Source organism: Tympanuchus pallidicinctus, unplaced genomic scaffold (assembly GCF_026119805.1).
Source record: "Tympanuchus pallidicinctus isolate F22 unplaced genomic scaffold, pur_lepc_1.0 scaffold10, whole genome shotgun sequence".
Lineage (NCBI taxonomy): Eukaryota > Metazoa > Chordata > Aves > Galliformes > Phasianidae > Tympanuchus > Tympanuchus pallidicinctus.
The window spans coordinates 12926626-12945185 of record NW_026294619.1 but is presented as its reverse complement, the minus strand read 5'-3'; the positions used below and the strand labels follow the sequence as shown (position 1 = coordinate 12945185).

Below are 18560 nucleotides of genomic sequence, written 5' to 3'. Positions count from 1 at the left end.
GGCATCCTGTACCAGCCTTGATGCAGACAGAATTCTTTTTGTGCGGAAGGTCTTTCTATTTATTTACTTAGGCCTGATATTTATACACAACATTTCCAAATATTTCCTCTTCGTGACCTCCCTTTATTTCTTAGCATCCTTTTGGACTTTTTGATACGGTAAATTTACATCTAAGGATGTTGTTATATACTGTTACTCCATCAGTATCTAAAGGCCTTCACTAGCACCACTGTAATATGTACAGCATGCAGCACAATTCAAGGTGTTCTCACCCTAAGAGAGCTTCAAATGAAAAGAACAAAACAGACCCAGGCTGGGAGAAAAAGATGTGTCTGGCAGCATATTTGAGACCCAGTGACTGAGCCCAACATCGCAGGAGAATAGAGGAAGACCTTGGAAAAGTTCAAAAACCTGAAAATTCAACTCACTAACAAAGTCATTCTCCTTGAGCAATCACTCAGCTGTATGTGGCACAATTAAACAGTTGCTGGCCTCAAGAGAGCACAAGCGTGACTCTAAACTAGCGATTAAGTGTTCACTGGAGAGGGGGAGACATATGTTCCAGGCCTCTTTCCAGAGAATATACAACGTGAGAGAGTTAAGGATTCATTAGTGCACGCTTATCCTCTCCCATGTGAGTGTTCCTGACTGCTAGCCACCAAGCTGTGCTTCATCTTTCTGGCCAAAAGAATACAGAAATAATCTATCTGAAGAGAAATAGTTGATGTGGGACTCATTAGTAGCCCCTCTTTCATACCAGAACAGATGACAGCACAGGAAAAGAGCATCTCATATGCACATGGAAACAGATTCACCTTCTCCTTGCAAGTTAAAGCACCATCTCCCATCTTCTGAGATGCCTGAATACCTAGTGGAAAAAGGGTGCTCACATGCTGTGTCTTGAGTTGATGTCAGAACCTCAGGTAAAGCTCAGGGCTCTGGGAACAGGTTGGAAAAAAAATGCTTTGTTGCAGCCTCATGTGTACTATTTAATCAGGGTGACTGCAGGCTGCTGCCAGAAGCAGTGGTAGCATCCCCTCTGCTTGCATTCTCCAGCCTCCTGGCAGCAAGTGACATCACATTTCTGACATCACGTCACAGTGATGTGGTGTGGGGTACACTGGGTTAACTTGTTAATTTGGTGCCTGGATCATCTTTTGGCTCTGGGTCATGCTGTGGTGTTGCAGGCATTTTCAGATCCAAGCACAGGCTGTCCCCTGGATGGGGCATCCATTCCTAGCAAAACTGGCACCTTTACATGTGTTTTTCTGTTTGAGAAATGATTCGCAAACAGTGAAATGGCTCTGATTCTGCATGGCAGATTGCTTGCTGCCAGAGCATGGCAGCAATTTGGCTAGAATCAACTGCTGAGCCCACGTCTTCTTTAACATTTAGTGTTTCCTGAGCTTTTAACAGTACAACATAGCACAGATCCAGCCTTTCTTTTTGCTTTATCCTTCTTTCCTGAGATTTAAAAGTCTGCTGATTCTCTAGAGTTCCAAAGATCAATGTAGATGGGCCATAAATGGGCCTAAAGTCAGCCCTCAGCCCAAAGCGTGGCAGTCAGAGCTCATGTTTCTACTCTAGCATTAATTCTGCCACTTTTCAACCTTTAAGTTTGGAAAGCAGTAGGCTGACAACACAGAACCGTGTGCTTTTTTGTGTCTCTGCTGAGGTTAGGCCTGATGAGAGATTGTCTTGTAATGTCATGGTGCAGGAGTGGGAGGGCTCTGAGGAGAAGGACCTGCTGTGAGAGAAGTGTTTTGCCAAAAGGTGTGCAGCAGGAACAGGATGAGAAAGACGTGGCATGCTGCAGCGGATACAAAAAGGCTCTCTCTGCTCTTTTAATCTACCACTCAGGCTACATACCATAAAAAACATTGCTTGCAAGAAGATCAGAATAAGAGGGTGTTTGGCTTAAACCTAACTCTCCTTTTGATTGTAAATTAGGTCTGTCCTCCAACACATTTATTTTATTCCGTTGCTTTCCTCTCTGTGAAACCTTTCCTTGGTTGCTCCTCTGGTGTTAATCTGGCCCTGACTGGTGGAAATCACAAACTCTGCTCACGTCACAGGCTCTAAGAATCAGATCCTCGGTATTTTGCTGTCAGTATCTTGCAATCTTGGCTGAGGGCAGCGGGGACTCACAGAACCCCTCCTAGAGCACACCTGCACAGCATTTTTTCCCACCCTCTCCTGCACAATTATTTAGGGAAACCTATTACTCTAGGCCTATGTTAATAACATCCACTGTTTAAACCTTTCACTCAGGTCATTTCCTTGCAGCAGAAACCCGCATACTGTCAAAGTTGACAGTGCTACGGTGGTTTATTGCACCAGAAGACCTGGCCTTTTCTTCCTCCCATCTCCCGAGCTTGGCTGCTCCCATTATATGAGCCCTGGTTCTCAACTGTCCTTAATAAAATCTCCGTGCTCCATATGCTCCCTCAGCCTCACTTTGATTAGCGCTCCTGCAGTCTTCCTCACTGCTGACGTCGGCTGCGTGCACAGCTCTTCAATTTCCCGACAGCCCTTTTCAAACACTGGCTTTTAATCAGGCTCTGTTTTACCAGCACTTCCTTCTCTCACAGTGCTTTTGAAGCAGTGCTGCTGTTAGTGGTGGTGTTCCTTCTTCGCTGCCCTTTTTTGTTGTTTCCATACAGAATTTCTTACTCTTCAGATGTCCTTTTATTTATTTTTTTTCCCAGTTTTCTTTTTTTCTGTGCTGCGATCCTAATTTCCTTCAGGATTTCTCCTTCCCCTCCTGGGAAATTTCTCGCTATTTCTGGCATCTGTCCTTCCTAACCCTTCCCACTTATTTTTTTTTTTTTCCTTCCAAAGATGGGGGAAAAGAATAAAAGAATCCATTTAATATTTTTCTGTAGTAACGTCTATCTCATCTGTCAATAAATTACCCTTTGCCATCTCCGGGAGACCCCTTTGTCTCCCTTCACTGACCTTATTCTGTACCTTGCCTGTTTTTTTTAAGGGAGGATGCAATATCCCTGGGCTGTCATTCCATGAAGAACAGCTGTCATTCCTCCCATAGTGTATGCGTATGTGTCTGAGGAGGGAGAGGAAAGGGAGGGGGGAATTAGAGGAAGACAGGGAGCTGACACTGGGAAATATGATGGTCTTGTTCACAGTGGTTAATGTTTTTTCATTCATGATATTCACCTGGCAATGCTGTCTCTTTCTTCTAGTGGCTTTAGACATTCATTTTATGATTAACATAAATCTAACATATTTGAAACGTAGAATATTTATTAGTGTTCATTAAACACTTTTTTTGAAGTCGCTATGCATATATTTTTTTACATTTATAAATGCTTTACACTCTCTACAGCTATGAATGCTATATCGGTGTCAGAATTGCAGTCTGTTACCACAGAGTAGGATTCAGAAAGCGTATCCATGTGGCTAAAATACACATGACTTGTCCAAGCATTTTCAGTGTTAGAAACCGAAATGCTCACTGATGGGGTTAAAGAGCACGGTGTAGTCCTGCATGCAACTAGCTGGCTGTGTAGACCTGCATGAGGAAGAGAATGGTCCTTGAATGCAGCAATTTCTGCCCTTCCCTTGCCCCTCCTTGCGCTCTGTGAAGCACTGCAGCCGCCCAGAGAGGTCATAGCGCAGCGTTCCCTGTCTCGCTCGTGATCCAAGGGCTGCTTCACACTGGTCACACGTAGCACAGATACAAGCCCCTGTCTTTCTGCCTCCGTCCCTCTGCACAATATAATCATAAATTTTAAAGGTCTGTATAAGCAAACAATACCTTTAAAGAAATAAAATAACTGCAAAAAAACCTGCTGAAGATGGCCTCACCTCTGCAGTGTCTGGTAATTACGCTGCTAAATGCATTTACTCCCACAGTATATCCATGTGAAAATATCTACTTGAAATAAAGAAACATAGTCATTGACATTATGCAGGTGTCCAGCAGAGTCTCAGAAGCTCTGTCCAAAGTGACACGATGGTAGAAAAACCAGCAGCTGGCCCTCATCCTCCGAGCATCTGAGTCAAAAGCCTGGCATGATGCATCATGAGTCCTGTCTGATCCACTCCAAGGTTTCCTTTGTCTGGAAAGCAGTGCTCAGGCACTGTGTGTGTGTGTCACAGGAACCAGGTACCCCCTCCAATGTGCGAGCCCAGAGGCGGTCCAAGGCCACAGATCAGCCAGAGCTACAGCAAGACTGGAGAATGCACACTCAATCAAAAAGGAGGTCCAGGTGTGAAGCATGTATCAAACTTGCCATTTCCTTGACCCATGCTGGTATGACATCGGATGGATATTTTTTCTCTTAGAAGCACTGTACTACTTACTGTACAGCTGCTTTGTTAGTGCTATTCTGCTATGGCCCCTTCTCTCTCATCTGACTGTTCTAACTTAGTCTCTGTTGGATTTAGCTGCCCTAACTGAAAAGGTACTCCATCTCCTCAACTGGGGGGCAATGAATTCTTTAACCACAGTGATATGATCCTCGGTTGAATCACTAATTTCTGCCATTCTCAGTTCAGGATACTGGAGTAAATTGGTATTAGTGCACTAGGCAGTGAGCTGATATAGTTAGCAATGAGCAAGCTATTCACCAAGCCAGCTCTTCTTTGGGTTGACCACTTCCCACCTTAATAAATTCAGCTTCTCCAGGGTGAATCATGAAGGCTTGGGAACCAGAGCCTCACTTCCCTGTGATATAATATCACAGTGCTGGAAGCAGTCTCGAGCCTTCAGATAGGGGGCTAAGGCTCTGTCTGCACGTGGAACGGTTTCCAAACCTGGTTACCTGCTGGTAACACCAACCCTGCTCCAGGATCAGGAACGGCATCTGCTAAAGAACCGCCCCTGGCTACTGCCATCTTCAGGACGATACCATGTAATTATCCAGATCTTTTGTAAAATGACACCTGTGGCAACTGGCAGAGTACTTGCACAAACATTACCAACCCTGAGGCTCAGAAATTTTTAAATACCCTTAGTAATATAGTACTAAAACCTTGATGATGAGTGAGAGTGGGTGGAATAATTGTCTCCTCAGAACAAGGTGGCTTTTCTCTTTCAACGCCTGTAGTTGAATCTTTATCTCCTCGATAAATACAAACAAACCTCCCCTGTCATTATTGTTCTGCTTCACCTTTTGACTGTCGATTAGATTTACCACACTCACTTCCCTTTGGCAATGCAAGTGGAATCCACGCGTTTCTGATGGGCGCCAGCGCAACCTTTGCCTTGCTCTACCTCAGACCCCCCAGTTCCCCAGTGTCTGGGCAGCTGTTAATGACCCATTCCAGGCACACCTTTCTGAGTGATCGCTGTGGCACACGTGCTCATTACCACTTTGAATTGTTATTTTATTCCTAACCCTCACCTCTTGGAGTCAAATCTGATACCTGTCTGAAGAGAGAAGCTTGTGGTGATGGCTGCCTTGCTCAGGCTGCTTCTCTTTTCCCTGTTTTTTAGTGCTCTCCCTGATGAGGCCCCAGGATTATTGCAAACCAGTCCCAGGAAGAAATGCTGTTCAATTAGGCGAAAAGAAACTCGAAGGAAAAAAGGAGTAGAGCCAGCAAATTGCTTGAGATAACAATCTCCCCCCACCCGTGTGTCTCTGTAACTAAGAGGATTAGCTGAACTTTCTGTGTCACACCAAAACTGACAATAAGCAACAGTGACTTCCCCCCGCTGGCACTTGTACCTTCACATGTTTCATTTTCTTGCCCATACTACTGCCTTGCCCCTTGCTGATTGTATGACAAACTTGGGGATGAACGTGATGGCTCTTTCCTTTCCTTTCAGATTTATGACTCAAAGCCAAACAAAACCCAACTCTAGTTATTACATGCTCTGTTTCCTCCTAACAACAGCTCACTTTTAACAGTATAAGCTAACCAAGGAAACATGGAAATATGGTCTACTTCATCTCATCTGATCTATCTGCTGTTTGCAGATAGAGACACGAACAGCCACCATGGGACTAAGCACAAAGACTTCCCTCGGGAGCAGGACCAGTTGGGCACTGTGTACAAAGCCAAAGTCCCATCAAAAGCCAGAGTGAGAGAGTCTCCATGTAGCTTTAGTACCACCAGCAAGAAGCTTGATGCTTTTTTGTGTAGTGGTGGGACTATCCAGAGTGCTTTTCCAGTGAGGGAAATGGGCTCTGATGAAGGACGCTGTTGCTAATGACGGTATCAGCCCCACATGCTTCTGACAGTGGCATAAACATGGTGAAAAGAATGCAGTGAGAGGTTGATTACACGTGAAATAATTCCTGTTTCTGTAGTAAACCTGGGTTTGCTGAGTTGCATATAAACATTTTAAAGCAGGTGAGCAGCTCTTTACCATGAGCGTGATACAGAACTCATGCAAAGAGAGGAAATTGGTTCCAAAACAGAAGACTGAGGACTATCTCACTGACACTTGCTGTCTCCTCTTCTCCCTGTCCCCCAGAAGTTTCCACACAACAACACAGCAGAAGATGGTGGAAATGTGGAAGGTGAATCTCTCTGACACCTGAGAGACAGCATGCAGGCACACTGACACGATAAGCAGCTGTGCCACAGGAAAGGAGGCAGGAGAAGCAGAAATATTTGGGGATGTAAGATGTCACGAGGAAACAAATCGGGATATGGGACTCCAGTGACTGTCACCAGGGCAGGGATTGAAAGAAAATGCTGGCGGGACAACATCAGCAGGAAATACTGGGGTTTGGTTAATAAAATGCTTGGGATTTGCCCATTTTTGGAAAGCGTTTTACCGAACGAGGCATCTGTGCTACCTGCCCTTGTATTGCTACACAACTCCCTAGACCTAAATTAAATCACTATGGCATTTCTGCCATGTTAAATGGTGCAAGCAGGTACTCTCAAGCCACATAAATTCAGCAAAGTAGTGGTTTGGGGGTCTCCATACAGCTTTACTTGAGATTAAAGGGTATGTACTGTGGGGGAGAAATATCTTCAGACAGGCTTTTACTCCAAAAATTCGTTCAGACCGAGGCATTGTAAGAAACGCCCAATGTACTGCTGTGGGGCAAGACTGCCTTGTCACTCTATAGCAACCCCTGTCTCCTCTATATGGAGCAGCAGTTTCAGTTCAAAGAGATCTAGGCCCATTCTCTTTCTCCATATACATGAAATGGGACCAGAGTGGAGCGTGGCAGCCTCTTAACAGTGCCCCACAGCACTGTGAGAGTTCAAACTAGAGAGTGAAGGACACCGTGTCCAATTGAAATTACAGAGGAATTCAGGGTAGGCAGAATGTAATTACACAATTGGAATTTAAACTGTGAAATTAAAAGGAAATATTCAAGGATGAAGGGGCAGAGAGAATCCCTAATCTCCAGCCAGGCTAGGCTGTGTGCCAGAAAAGTCCTTTCTGAAGAGGGAATAAGCAAAGCGCCTGTCCTGGAAGAATGGGAGGTAGAGAATAAAGACAATGTTTTCAAAAGCACCCCAACTCCAGCTGTGAGTTTGTCTCGCGGGCTGTGTCTACTTGACAGAAAACCTTGTGGTTGCTAAAAGGTGTCAGATGCATCCCTCTTGGCCCCCTCTTTGCTGAGGTCAAAACCAATTTGGTTCCTCATGTAAAAGCATCCCCAGAGCACTCCTGAAGCCTACAGCAGACACCGCACTATGAGGCTGGCTGAAACAACGTGGCCCTCATTTTCTTACAGGTGCGAAACATGGTTTGTCCATCTGGATGGAGTCTGCCAGACTGCAGTCTCACTCTTTCTGATATGTGAGCGCTTCCCCAATGTTAGTTAACAATCCCCAAAATGCTAGTAATGCATATTTTCAGTGTTCCTTTGTAGTAAAAGGGGAAGAGAAACTCACCGTGGCAGTCTTGAGCATCTACTTGGATCAGGCAATGGCAAATCCCAATCCCAGGAGCACTGAATCAAGCTTCAGAAGCCCATTGTGGTCCCTCTGCAGGAGGAGGGTCAGGCTGTGGATCTCTGTGAGCTAAGCGTGGTCCTTAGCTCAGGGTACAGTTTGCCTGTTTTACCTACTTGCCTCATAGGTAACTGAGGACGTATTACTAAGTTTCTCTGCCTAGATTTGCCATTGCTAAGAAGGCATGGCGATAACTTCCTGAACCACCTAAGCTGGTCATGGGTTAAATGATAGATGATTAAAATTGGAAGGCGTTCAAAGTCTGCATTGATAAAAACCATTGAAATGTATATAAAAGATTGAGCTAAAGAAACAATGTGTAGCCAAAGTGGCAGAGGGTGAGAAACAGACTGAAAAACCCACCTGAAAAGATAAGCGTCCTCCTAGTGATCAGCTCTCCCTTTCCTGAGGATGTGTGAAGGTTCTGAATCACTGTTTTTCTACAAATACGAAAATGAAAATCACGTTTCATCTGTGCTCCATGTCCAAAAAAGCAGTAGGCTAGCAGCCGGGAGGAGCAGAGCCTTGCAAGATGGCACAACTTCCCTCTTGTTATCTGGGAGATCCACAAGGCCAGCCACGACACTAGAAATCAGAGGTTTGGGGTCATCCTTTCTCCAGTCCAGAGGCAACAAGAGAGGGACAGAAACAGAGCTGGAAAGCTGCTTGCTCGAAGGAAGCCAGAGGAGTGTGTAGGGGAAAACAGGAGCCTGTATATGCAACGGGCAGTTTGCTCTCCTCTGCTCTTGGTGCTCACCACTTACAAGGTATGTGGGAAGGAGTGGGCAGAGCACTGGAAGGAGCACCAGTGTGCGAGTGTGGGCTGTCCCCTTCATGCAAAGAAACAGGATGGGGAGCAACATCAGGGAGAATGGTGAAATAGCAGAGAGTTGAAAGGAGTGGACTGCACAGCCCCAGTATACCCCCACACTAGCTGAGGTCCTAGCATCTCCACTGTGACACTGGAGGAACTGTGCATGACCCTTGCATTCTCCCTGATCAAGGAGCTGCTAATCCTATTTTCCCTCATTCTTTGCCTGCCATCTCTCCAAATTGCGAGCTTTTTGAGACATGGGCTGTCTTTTGATGTTCATCTCTGCATCATGTTAAAAATGAGACTGTAACCTCTGTAACACAGACTGCAGCAGAGAGGCTGTTGGTCTCTGTACGAAAGTGTATTACATACGAGAAGCAGTAAGCAGAGCCATACAGACAAGTTGGACTAAAGATGACACAATCTGAGCAGTCTGGAAGCGAAAGGAATGAACAGAGAGGTTCTGGGGAGTTATGATTGAAAACCCATGGGGCAAAACAGGCTGTTCTGAGGCAGAAATCTCTGTTGCAGTATAAAGGAGGAATTATGGAGAGCAGAAAGGAAAGGTGAAGCAAACATCAGTCCAGAAACAGGACATCCCTGGAAAGGAGAGAAATCTGATGTGAAGAAAAAATGATGGAGAGAAGAGACATTGTGTGAGAAATGCAGCGTCAGGGATTCGGATCTGAGCGCTGCCGTGGAGCTGGAGCTGGAGCAGAGCAGATAAGTTTGTTCTTAATTTCTCTATGCACTGCAGATGTGCGGTGAAAAGGCTCCTTCCTTCCCAGTTTGCTTGCTGCTTAAATACTGGGATTCTTTTGTCCCTGCCTCCCCACCTTAAACTGTCATTCTTTTGTGCCCTGCCTCCAGACCTGATTTATATATATATATATATATATATATATATATATATATATATTTTTTTTTGTCTCTGCAACAGCACTGAATTAATTCTGGCACAACATCTGAAATTGAGGAGGCAATACGGCCATTGTAGAAAATTTGGGGTTATAGGCACAAGCAGAGCAGGCCCAGTAGGGCTGTGAATTAGGAGATACCTGAATCAAAATCGGAATGACAAAGATTTATTGCAGAGCTTTAAAAGATCCTGAAATACTATTTCTTTCCTTTGCAGGTGTGTTAATTTTGAATGTGGTATTGTTTTTCACTGCAAGAAAGCATTTCTAAAGCAAAATCCCTGAAGGAAACAATTTTATGAAGCAGACGAGCCCGGTCAGACAACAGAAACAGGGTGTCCCACAAGATGCTCAATGCTTTGAGCCCCGCCTCAGCAAAGCATGTAAGCATGCTTGTAACTGCTGCCTCGCTGGCTGCAGCCAAACAACTGCAAGCATTGCACCTCAGTCTTTGTGCGAAATGAATGTGGAGAACTCAGCTGCTTGTAGGACTAAGCTTTGTATCATCTTGGTGTCCAATTATCTCAAATTTCAAATATTTCCAGCAAGTTGCTCATGAATAAGGAGCTGGCTGGGCATTATGTGGCAAATAACATCAAATAATAAGTTTGCAGAAATCACAGGCTGTTTGCAGACAACTCACAAGTGAAATAGAGGCAAAATTTACCCGATCAATTATTCATCAGAAGTGATTTGGCCAGCTTTCCTTGGGTACATAGCCACAGGGATGTACGACACCGTGGGGAAGGCAAGAGATTGAGATGCATTCAAACCAAACTGGGGAAGAGGATGTAGAGACCCAGAGCAACCTTTAAAGAGAGAGGGAGAGCAGATATGTGGCCAAATGAAGTTTTCCTTACAGCCAGTCGATCAGAAAACACAGAACAGGTCAGCAGCAAGCAGACAAAACAGTAACTATTTATTTTCAGACAGCATTTCTTCTGTGGCTGTGGGCGAAGCACGCAGAGGCTGCGTGAGAGCAAGGACTAAGCCAGGTGTGGAAATGGAGCATATGCTCCCTGAAGAGAAGCAGCTTCTGCAGGTGACTGGGAAGCAGCGTGTGGGACTGAGTAGAGTCTGCGGGTAAGATGAGAAGATATGGAAGAGAATATTCAGCGTAGGCAGGATTAGAGCTGTGCAGAGCCTTAATCTAGCCCCTTTTCTCTGCATCTTTATCTGTCACGGTGCAGCCACTGTGTGCTGCAGTGCTGGTATAACCTGGCCATAAAACTGGATTAACTGGCCCACAAGGCTCATGGCTGAGTGGGAGAGGAGCCACAACAATATGCCTTTGTTTACATTTTCACTCCTGTGTGTTAAGCGTAGATCTTCTGAGAGACAAAGTGCTTAATTACTGGTACCAAATGATATTAATGAATGTGCAGGGGCTGAATTACAGCGTTGAGGGAAGTGTTTTGCTGTTTCACAGTACAGTCCATTTCAACTCCTGCTTTCAGCAACATTTGAGAGGTTCTTCTACGATAGGAAAAAATGAATCAAACAAATCCCACAAAAACACTGCCAGACAAATTTATTTTTAAATAAAAATGCCAAGATTACCTTACTGATTGAGCCTTCGCAGAGAAACCCCGCTGCCTCCTTCTGACAGCCTGTCCTTTCTGGTTCTTCCCTACCAGTGAAAAAACCTAGCGACTGCCTCTGATACAATTCATAATTCCTCCAGCGACAGCCTGCAAGGATGGATTCTCGCCAGTCTTTTTTATTCCATGAGGTTTTGAGCCCCAGAAGAAAATTCAGCTTGGACTCTGACCCATCGAAGTTAACGACCCTTGGAAAACGTTAAGGGCAAGTCCTTAACAAACACCATAGCACCTTCTGTTTCCTCTTTTTATGAGTGCACATTGCAGAGCTTGGCAATATCATCTATTTGCGCAGCACTAAGGTGAAAAATATTAGCGAACGCGATCTTTGCTCTGCCGAATTTGTGAAAGAGGCAAAGTTCAGTCACTCAGCCCACTTATTGCTTGTGTAGTCATTTGGAAGTTCTGAATGTAAGGCTCATTTGATCTGTGGGTTTCTCTAGGCTCACGTCATGTACTCTCAGCCCTTAAGCGAGGGGGCCATAAGGCCTGACTTCCTTCTCCCTTGGGTTCGGTGGCAGTTGATGCAGAAGATAGACTCGTGACAGACACCTCAGGAGCACCGCGGTACCCAGGGTGTGCAACGAAGGGAACGTGTGCTCAGAACTGCTCTTTTCTGAAGGAGGAACAGACCTCCTCTGCACAAAGCGGCCTGATCTGTTATTTCCTTTTCTTTGTATTCAATTCCTTTTTATTCATAGGGGATTAATATTGCCCTGAGCTCGGGCAGCACCTGTCTCCCAAGCAGCTTTCACCATGGGCGTTTTCACACAGCCACTCGGCACATACACAGCTCTTCCCTCCACAGAGCCCCTCAGCCCTCGCCTCCACCACGACTGACCGTTACCGCCACTCCCTCACGGCACGGCTACCCGTCACCTGGGCGCACCGCTCCCCATCCCACAGCCATTTACACCCTGCCCCCGCCCGCCTCACTGCGCAAGCGCCCCCCTCTCCCAGCACAACGGACCGGAGAGCGCCTATATGTGCGCGCGTGTGAGGCCGGGGGGAGAGGGGAGGAGGGCAACTGAAACGCCAGCGCCCGTCCGCGCGCACGTTAACGAGGCCTTGGCCAGAGGTGAAGAGATCGCAGCCCCGCGCCTGCGCGCCGCAGCCCGCGGAGCTGTGCGTGGGGGGCGCGCGTGCGAGGCTGCACCCCCCGCGCCTGCGCGACGGCGCCGTTGGGAGGGGGGGAGCGCGAGCGCGGCGCGAGGCCCGCGCAGGCGCAGAGCGAGGCCGCGGCGCTGTTCGTTGGCGGCTGCGCGGTGGGGACGCGGGGGGAGGGGTCGCGCGGCGGGGGGAGGGGCGGGAGGGGGGGCCGGGAGCGGGGGAGGGTTTATCGGGCGGCCGATTTTGGTTAAAATATTCAAAATGGCGGACGGAGGAGCAGCGAGTCAAGATGAGAGTTCGGCGGCGGCGGTGGCGGCAGCGGCAGGTAATCATTACTGCATTTTACATATTCATATTCATACTCGCACACGCGGCCCCCCCGCCGCCCGCCCGCCCCGCTTAGCATAATTTATTAGTACTCAGGATTATTATAATTAACGGCGCAGGAGGGAGCGGGGGGGGGAAGCAGGCAGGCAGCCTCCCCGTGCGGGGACACACACACGCGCGCTCCCTCCCTCACCCGCCCGCCCGCTCCTTCGCGCGGGGCCGCACTCGCGGCCGCCCGCAGCCGGGGCAGCGCCGGGGGGCGGCGGGGTCCGGGGGGGGGGGAGAACGGCCGGGAGAGGGGGGGCTCTGCGCGTTGGCGGCCGGGGGGGCTGCGGGGCCGGGGGGGGGATAGCGGGGCGGGGGGGGGGCCGGGGCGAGAGCCCCTCTGTGGGGCCGGGGATAGGAGAAAGGCTGGCGTTCTGCTGTCCACCCTCCCCCTCACCCCCCCGGCTCCTAGCCAGGGTTATTTCCCCCAGAGCCCGCGGGCATGGGGTGGATGGGTGCGGATGGCCTCCGGGAGGGAGGGGGAAGAGGAGAGAGGGCGGGAGCGCGGCGTGGCTTTATCTGTAAAGTCCCCGTCCCCCCCCCCCCCCCCCCCTCCTTCCCGCGAGGTGCGGGGGTCAGCGCTCGTCTGGGCTGCGGGGGGGTGCGCGGAGTTTCCCCTTTTCCCCTTTGCCTTTGCCCCCCCCGCCCCCAGCGGGGCAGCCCCCCGGGTGCGGCCCCGCCGCCTCTTCCCCTGGCCCCGTGCGGGGGGCTCGGCGCGGTGCCGGCAGCGCGGGGTGCGGGCCCGGCTCCCGCTCCCCCTCCTCTCCCTTCTCCCTCTCATTTGAATAATGTCTAATTCGGGGAGGTTTATATTATTGAAATGGCCGCCCGGCTTTCCCCGCCTCTCATGTTTAGTAATTCAGACCTTTAATAACAGCCACTCAGAGCCCAACGCCGTGTTTATATTTTACATTCGCCCCATGTGCTTTTGTGGTTCAATGTGATTCTTCTTTCTCGCTCTCTCTCGCTTTTTTTAAAATTTCTTGGCAACCCACAGGGCCCCGAGATCAAACCCAGGCGGTGTGAGGAGAGGAGGGGGAGCTGGGCCCTGGCTGCTCTGGCAGCGCCTAGGCCTCACTCTGCTGCTTGATTTATTTACTAATAACCAAAATGACCCCCTCCCCCCATTCCCCCCCCCTCCAACCTCCACTCCACCCCTGCCAGCAAAAACAAAACCCTCCTGGGGCCTGAGCAGCATCAGATCTGCTCGTAGATTCTCAAACACTCATGTCTTTTAAATAAGGAGCTTATTTTTAATTTATAGCAACTCAGGACTGTAAAGCTGTGCCTTTCATATTTGCTTTGCAGAGGCTTGGGCATTTTTGGTCCCTTTGTCCTTGCTTCTTTTCCTTAAAGGAGAGTTGCTCCTAATTTACGTTTCCTGGCACTGGGAGAACTGCTGAAGGCACACTCAAAATCCAAACAGCTCTCCTCCCTCTGAACACAAACAGTATTGAATACATTGAGGATAATCTTATTCGCTTTCTTTTTGCTTGGTGTGGATGCAGTTTAGCGGTGCTGTGTGTCAGATGCTTTTGTCGTTGCTTGAATCTGACTATTCTGGTTGGCTGTGGGTTTTTTCTTTTCCCATTTAGATTTGGCTTTCAAGAAAAAAAGATGCCACTAGGCAGCGCAGGGCCTAGGAAGGAAGATAAGTTTGCAGCGATTGTGGCGTAAGACCACCAAGTGGAAATTGAAATTAATCCTCTTAAATTGTCTGCAGTAATTCGGTGTTAAACCAGATATGAGGCTACTTAGAAAGAAAACAAATGGACTGTTTTATTAGAAAGAGGCGGCAACTTTAAAAAATTCATGTATGCGGCACAGGTCTGGATAAAGCTGTCTAGGTTTTCATTAGTGACCATTGTTTTCAGCCCGTGGAGAAAAGGACCTAGCAGCAGGACTCTTCCCAGTAACTGCTCCCATTAGCATGTAAACATCTCTGAAACGCTGTGAGAAGAGAGTTCCTATGCAAGTGCGGTCAGTCTGTTTTGCAGTTGGCTTCTAAATTTAATTTCTCTCCAAATACTACGCTGCAGCTAATGAAAAGCGTTTGGGTTTACAAAAATAACGGCTCGGGTTATTTATCCTTTTTTGCTTCACCCTTGGCGAAGGCAGGCCTTGAATACTAGAGGAAAAAAAAAAATCAGTGGAAGCGGTAATGAGACTGTTGAGGTGACTGACTGTTTCACAGCCCAACAGCACCGGGGCTGGCTGGACAAAAAGCCGTAATATGATTTCATGCCTTAAATAGCATATGTTTTTGCACTCGCTTCACGAGATGTGGTCAAGCCGATGATGTCATTGGCCAGAGGACAAGGTGCAGTTAATTTGATTTATTGACCTGGGGTGAGGTGTAGCACTGAAACCTTCTCATAGGGAAACCATTTATCTGAGGACAATTTCCTTTATAGCAGCAATTTAACCACTGCTGAGACTGTAGATATTTTATCCGGGATGATAAAAATGTACATTGCGTCTTGCAAACAAAATTTCTTTGTCCCTGACGTTTTAGTAATTTTTATAGAACGGAACACTGGACAGTGGCCTTGTGCAGCCTTATGGCTGGACTGGGGTTTGTGGCTCTGTATTCAGTTATTTACATGACAAAATAGAAATGCATTTCTCTCAAACACATTGTGAGACCGTGCTGTAGCTCAAAATTGTGCTGGAATATCCAGCTTGATGCAGATAGAAATGTCTTTGGCAGTGGAGCCTGCGGCAGTGTGTTAGTGGGAAGTCTCCTTTCTGAAACCCTGGCCTCGTCTTTGCCTTTTGGAAGATGCTAGGACTAATGCTGAGATATTATTTCTCAGTCTTGAGCAAGGACTTCTATACTTCACTACGGATGGGTGTCGGATCCTGTCTGCCAGTGGCGAGAGAATAAAAGAAATGTGTTTTTTTTTTTCTCCTTATGGAGTGCCTGGCTGCGGTGAGGGTGGGTGGTTGTACTGCTGTCCTGGTGCTTCCGAACTGTTGCAAGGGGGTTATGTTCTGGTATTTTGCTGTCTTCTGAACAGCTGTTCTCAGGGACAAAAGCAAGAAGGCTTGTCCTCCCTGTTCAACAGTTGTACAGTCTGGTTGCCTTTGCTCAGTTATCAAGATGGCATTGCCTTGCCCCCTCCCTCCCATGAACCCTCTCCCCACCCATAGCCCCTCTCAAATTGACCAAAACTTTCAGTCTAGCAGCAGGTTGGATGAAAGATTTGCCGGTATTATTACCCGTGAAGACCAGAATTGGGAAGATGTAAGTCAGTATGGTAACATTATCAACTGTAGGAATGAGGGTTACTCCTCCCTTCCTCAAAGGAAAGGGAGAGAACCTGAGCTTTCCACCCTATCATAGGAGGAAAAAATCTCAGATTTGCTGTCACTAACAATTTCTCAAAGATTAGCCCACAGTAATAATTCAAGCAAGTAAGTGTTACACTGTCTTCCTGATGCTGAATGTGAATAGTTTCTGGATGCTTGTCTTAGTGAGCAGTGGTGATGAGATGTGGAGCTGCCTCAGTTGACGGAATCAGTGAGGTAACCTTCAGCTCCATCTGTCCTTTAAATCTGTGAAGCAGCAACAGATTCTCTGTTAGAAGTCTCTTAGGCAGTGTTGTTCCTACTTCTGGTCAATCCTAATAATACCCTGAAAAATGAGATCTTGACTGTCATTGTCACCTAAATAATCGTTGTCAAAGTTCAAGTGGTAAATCCGAATTCAATGCGGCACCTTTTGGCTGTTTTCATTATGTTCAAATATGCAAAGATGCAAAGAATTTTGAGGTGTATGTTTTGTCCCTCCTGTCAAGAATGCTTTTGTTTGGTTGATCTGCCATCCTGCTTTTTTTTTTTTTTTTTTTTTTCTATTAAATAAACAGCATTTGTTTCTTCCAGAGACACATTTGTTTTCTCTCTCGATTCTCTGGATAAAATTGCAGTAGTTGTTTGTACTATGCAATAATTTATTCATTTGCTTTCATCAAATTTTGGCTCTCTTGCAGTCCAGGACTTCAGTCTGATTGCAACATGTTTAACACGCATATCTAGCCAGTTATTTTTTCCCAGCAATGCTTTCCATTCCCGTTAAACTGTTGTTGCCCATAAAACAGCAATCTTGATATTGATAATTTATACAGCTGACAATTAGGTAGCTGCTTACACTCACGCTTTTATTGAATTTATCTGGAGAGATCCAGCGATGGTCCTGGCAAATGACTGTTTCATGACCCATCTTCAATCTCCGTGACAAAGTTATTGTTCAAAGGGGTTGAACAAAATTAAGGATGACTGGAGTGTCCCAGATGCGGTGTGCTTGGTTTGGGTGCTTGTGCTGGGATATGAATGAGAGACCATGTCATGTTGCTGGGTAGGCTTACAGTGCTGTTTGCTGCTGCAGAGATTTGCTGTCTGTTGACAAATTTTCCCACCCCTTTCCCTTTTGTGCTGTGCCGCAATACAAAGCGAGTTAAATGTGGGTTTTGCTGGAGTGAGTGGGGGAGAACTGGTATGTTTAAGGAAAGATGCTAGTCTTGGTTAGTGTATATTGAATAATTGCTCGTGTTTTACTTGAAACTATTTGACAATAACTAAATGAAAACACGCACATAAATACATTTTCCTTTCTATTGTTCTTTGGGTTAAATTTCTTGTATGAGTTGACCCTCACGCTGCTTCATGCACGCTTATTCTTCTCCCTGGAAGAAATAATTACTTAAAATGTCAGTGTTATTCCTTTCCCTAGCTTCGTATTTCACAACCAGATAGCAAGTATCTGTTTTTGTTAGCATAACTATATTAGAAGTTATGACCTCTTGAATGCGTTACATGGTGTTTGCAAAGGTTTTGTTTTTAATGGACTACTACTGGCTAATTGATCTAGTTTAGGGTTAATAAGCAGCACACTTGAGTGATGAAGTGGTGGTTTGGAGTAGAGGATTTACTGGGCTCCAATCTTGACTTTGTCACCAGTTTTGCTTGCTTTGCAGTTTTGGCTAAATCCATATAATGGGAATGATAGAGAATGTTTTCACTGAAGTGTTGCTGAGGGAGTAATTAGCTAATGTTTCATAGCATTTCTGAGGATAATACTGCACCTCTTTTACTCGTGCATGTAATTGTATAAGCTTCTGTCCAGGTTATACTTTGCTTAGGATGTTTCGGTGCTGACATGTTTGTGTACTCTCATCTGTGTTGGAGGCCTCCTGTTGTAAAGGCACAGATTGCTGTCAGTTCTAACTACGTACGGCGTGATGCGAATCTGCTGTAGGGTATGCACTTCAGTGGCAATTTAAATCAGTCTGAGTCTGGGCTCCTCCCCCTGTGTGTTCCTGTCCCCTTCCTCACACTTGTGCAGATGCTCGCCTGATTCCTTTGCTGAGCTTGTGTGGGGAATTAAGTTGGCAGAAAACGCGCCTTGCTAAAAATAAGTTTTTTGTTGGTTTAGCTCTCTGAACTGGCTTGCGATGTGGTTAATTGACAAAAAAAGACAAATTGTAGCACCAATGGCCGAAGGGGACAAGAAGCGCGTATGTTGACTCAAGTCTTCTCCTAGTTCTATCTGATGGCATTCCTGTTGGTGGAAATCATACACTGGTTTGGTTTGAAAGGGACCTTTCAGATCACCTGCTATAAACAAGGGACACCTCCCACTAGACCAGGCTGCTCAAAGCCACATCCAGCCTGGCTTTGAACACCTCCAGGGAGGGGGCATCCACAGCATTGCTGGCCAAACCTGTTCCACTTCTCTCAAACCTCATGGTAAAGAACTTCTTGCTAATATGTAGTCTAAATCTACCCTCTTCCCGTTTGAAACAATTTCCTCTTGTCCTGTTGCTATGTGCCTTTGTAAAATGGGGTGTTGTGCTC

General features: G+C 46.7%; 1 protein-coding gene across 6 annotated transcripts in view; it reads left to right on the top strand.

Moving 5' to 3' along the window:
- Window positions 1-12191: 12191 nt before the first annotated feature.
- The window catches only part of POU2F1 (POU class 2 homeobox 1), a 109680-nt gene continuing 103311 nt past the window's right edge, over window positions 12192-18560 (top strand). For 5 of the 6 annotated variants that reach the window (XM_052703150.1, XM_052703143.1, XM_052703131.1 and 2 more), the window contains exon 1: window positions 12546-12657. In XM_052703150.1, the coding sequence (XP_052559110.1) occupies window positions 12594-12657 (64 nt within the window). In that variant the 5' untranslated portion in view covers window positions 12546-12593. Of the gene's footprint in view, window positions 12301-12545; window positions 12658-18560 lie in introns of those variants that run through there. The other variant, XM_052703164.1, reaches the window with a different exon arrangement.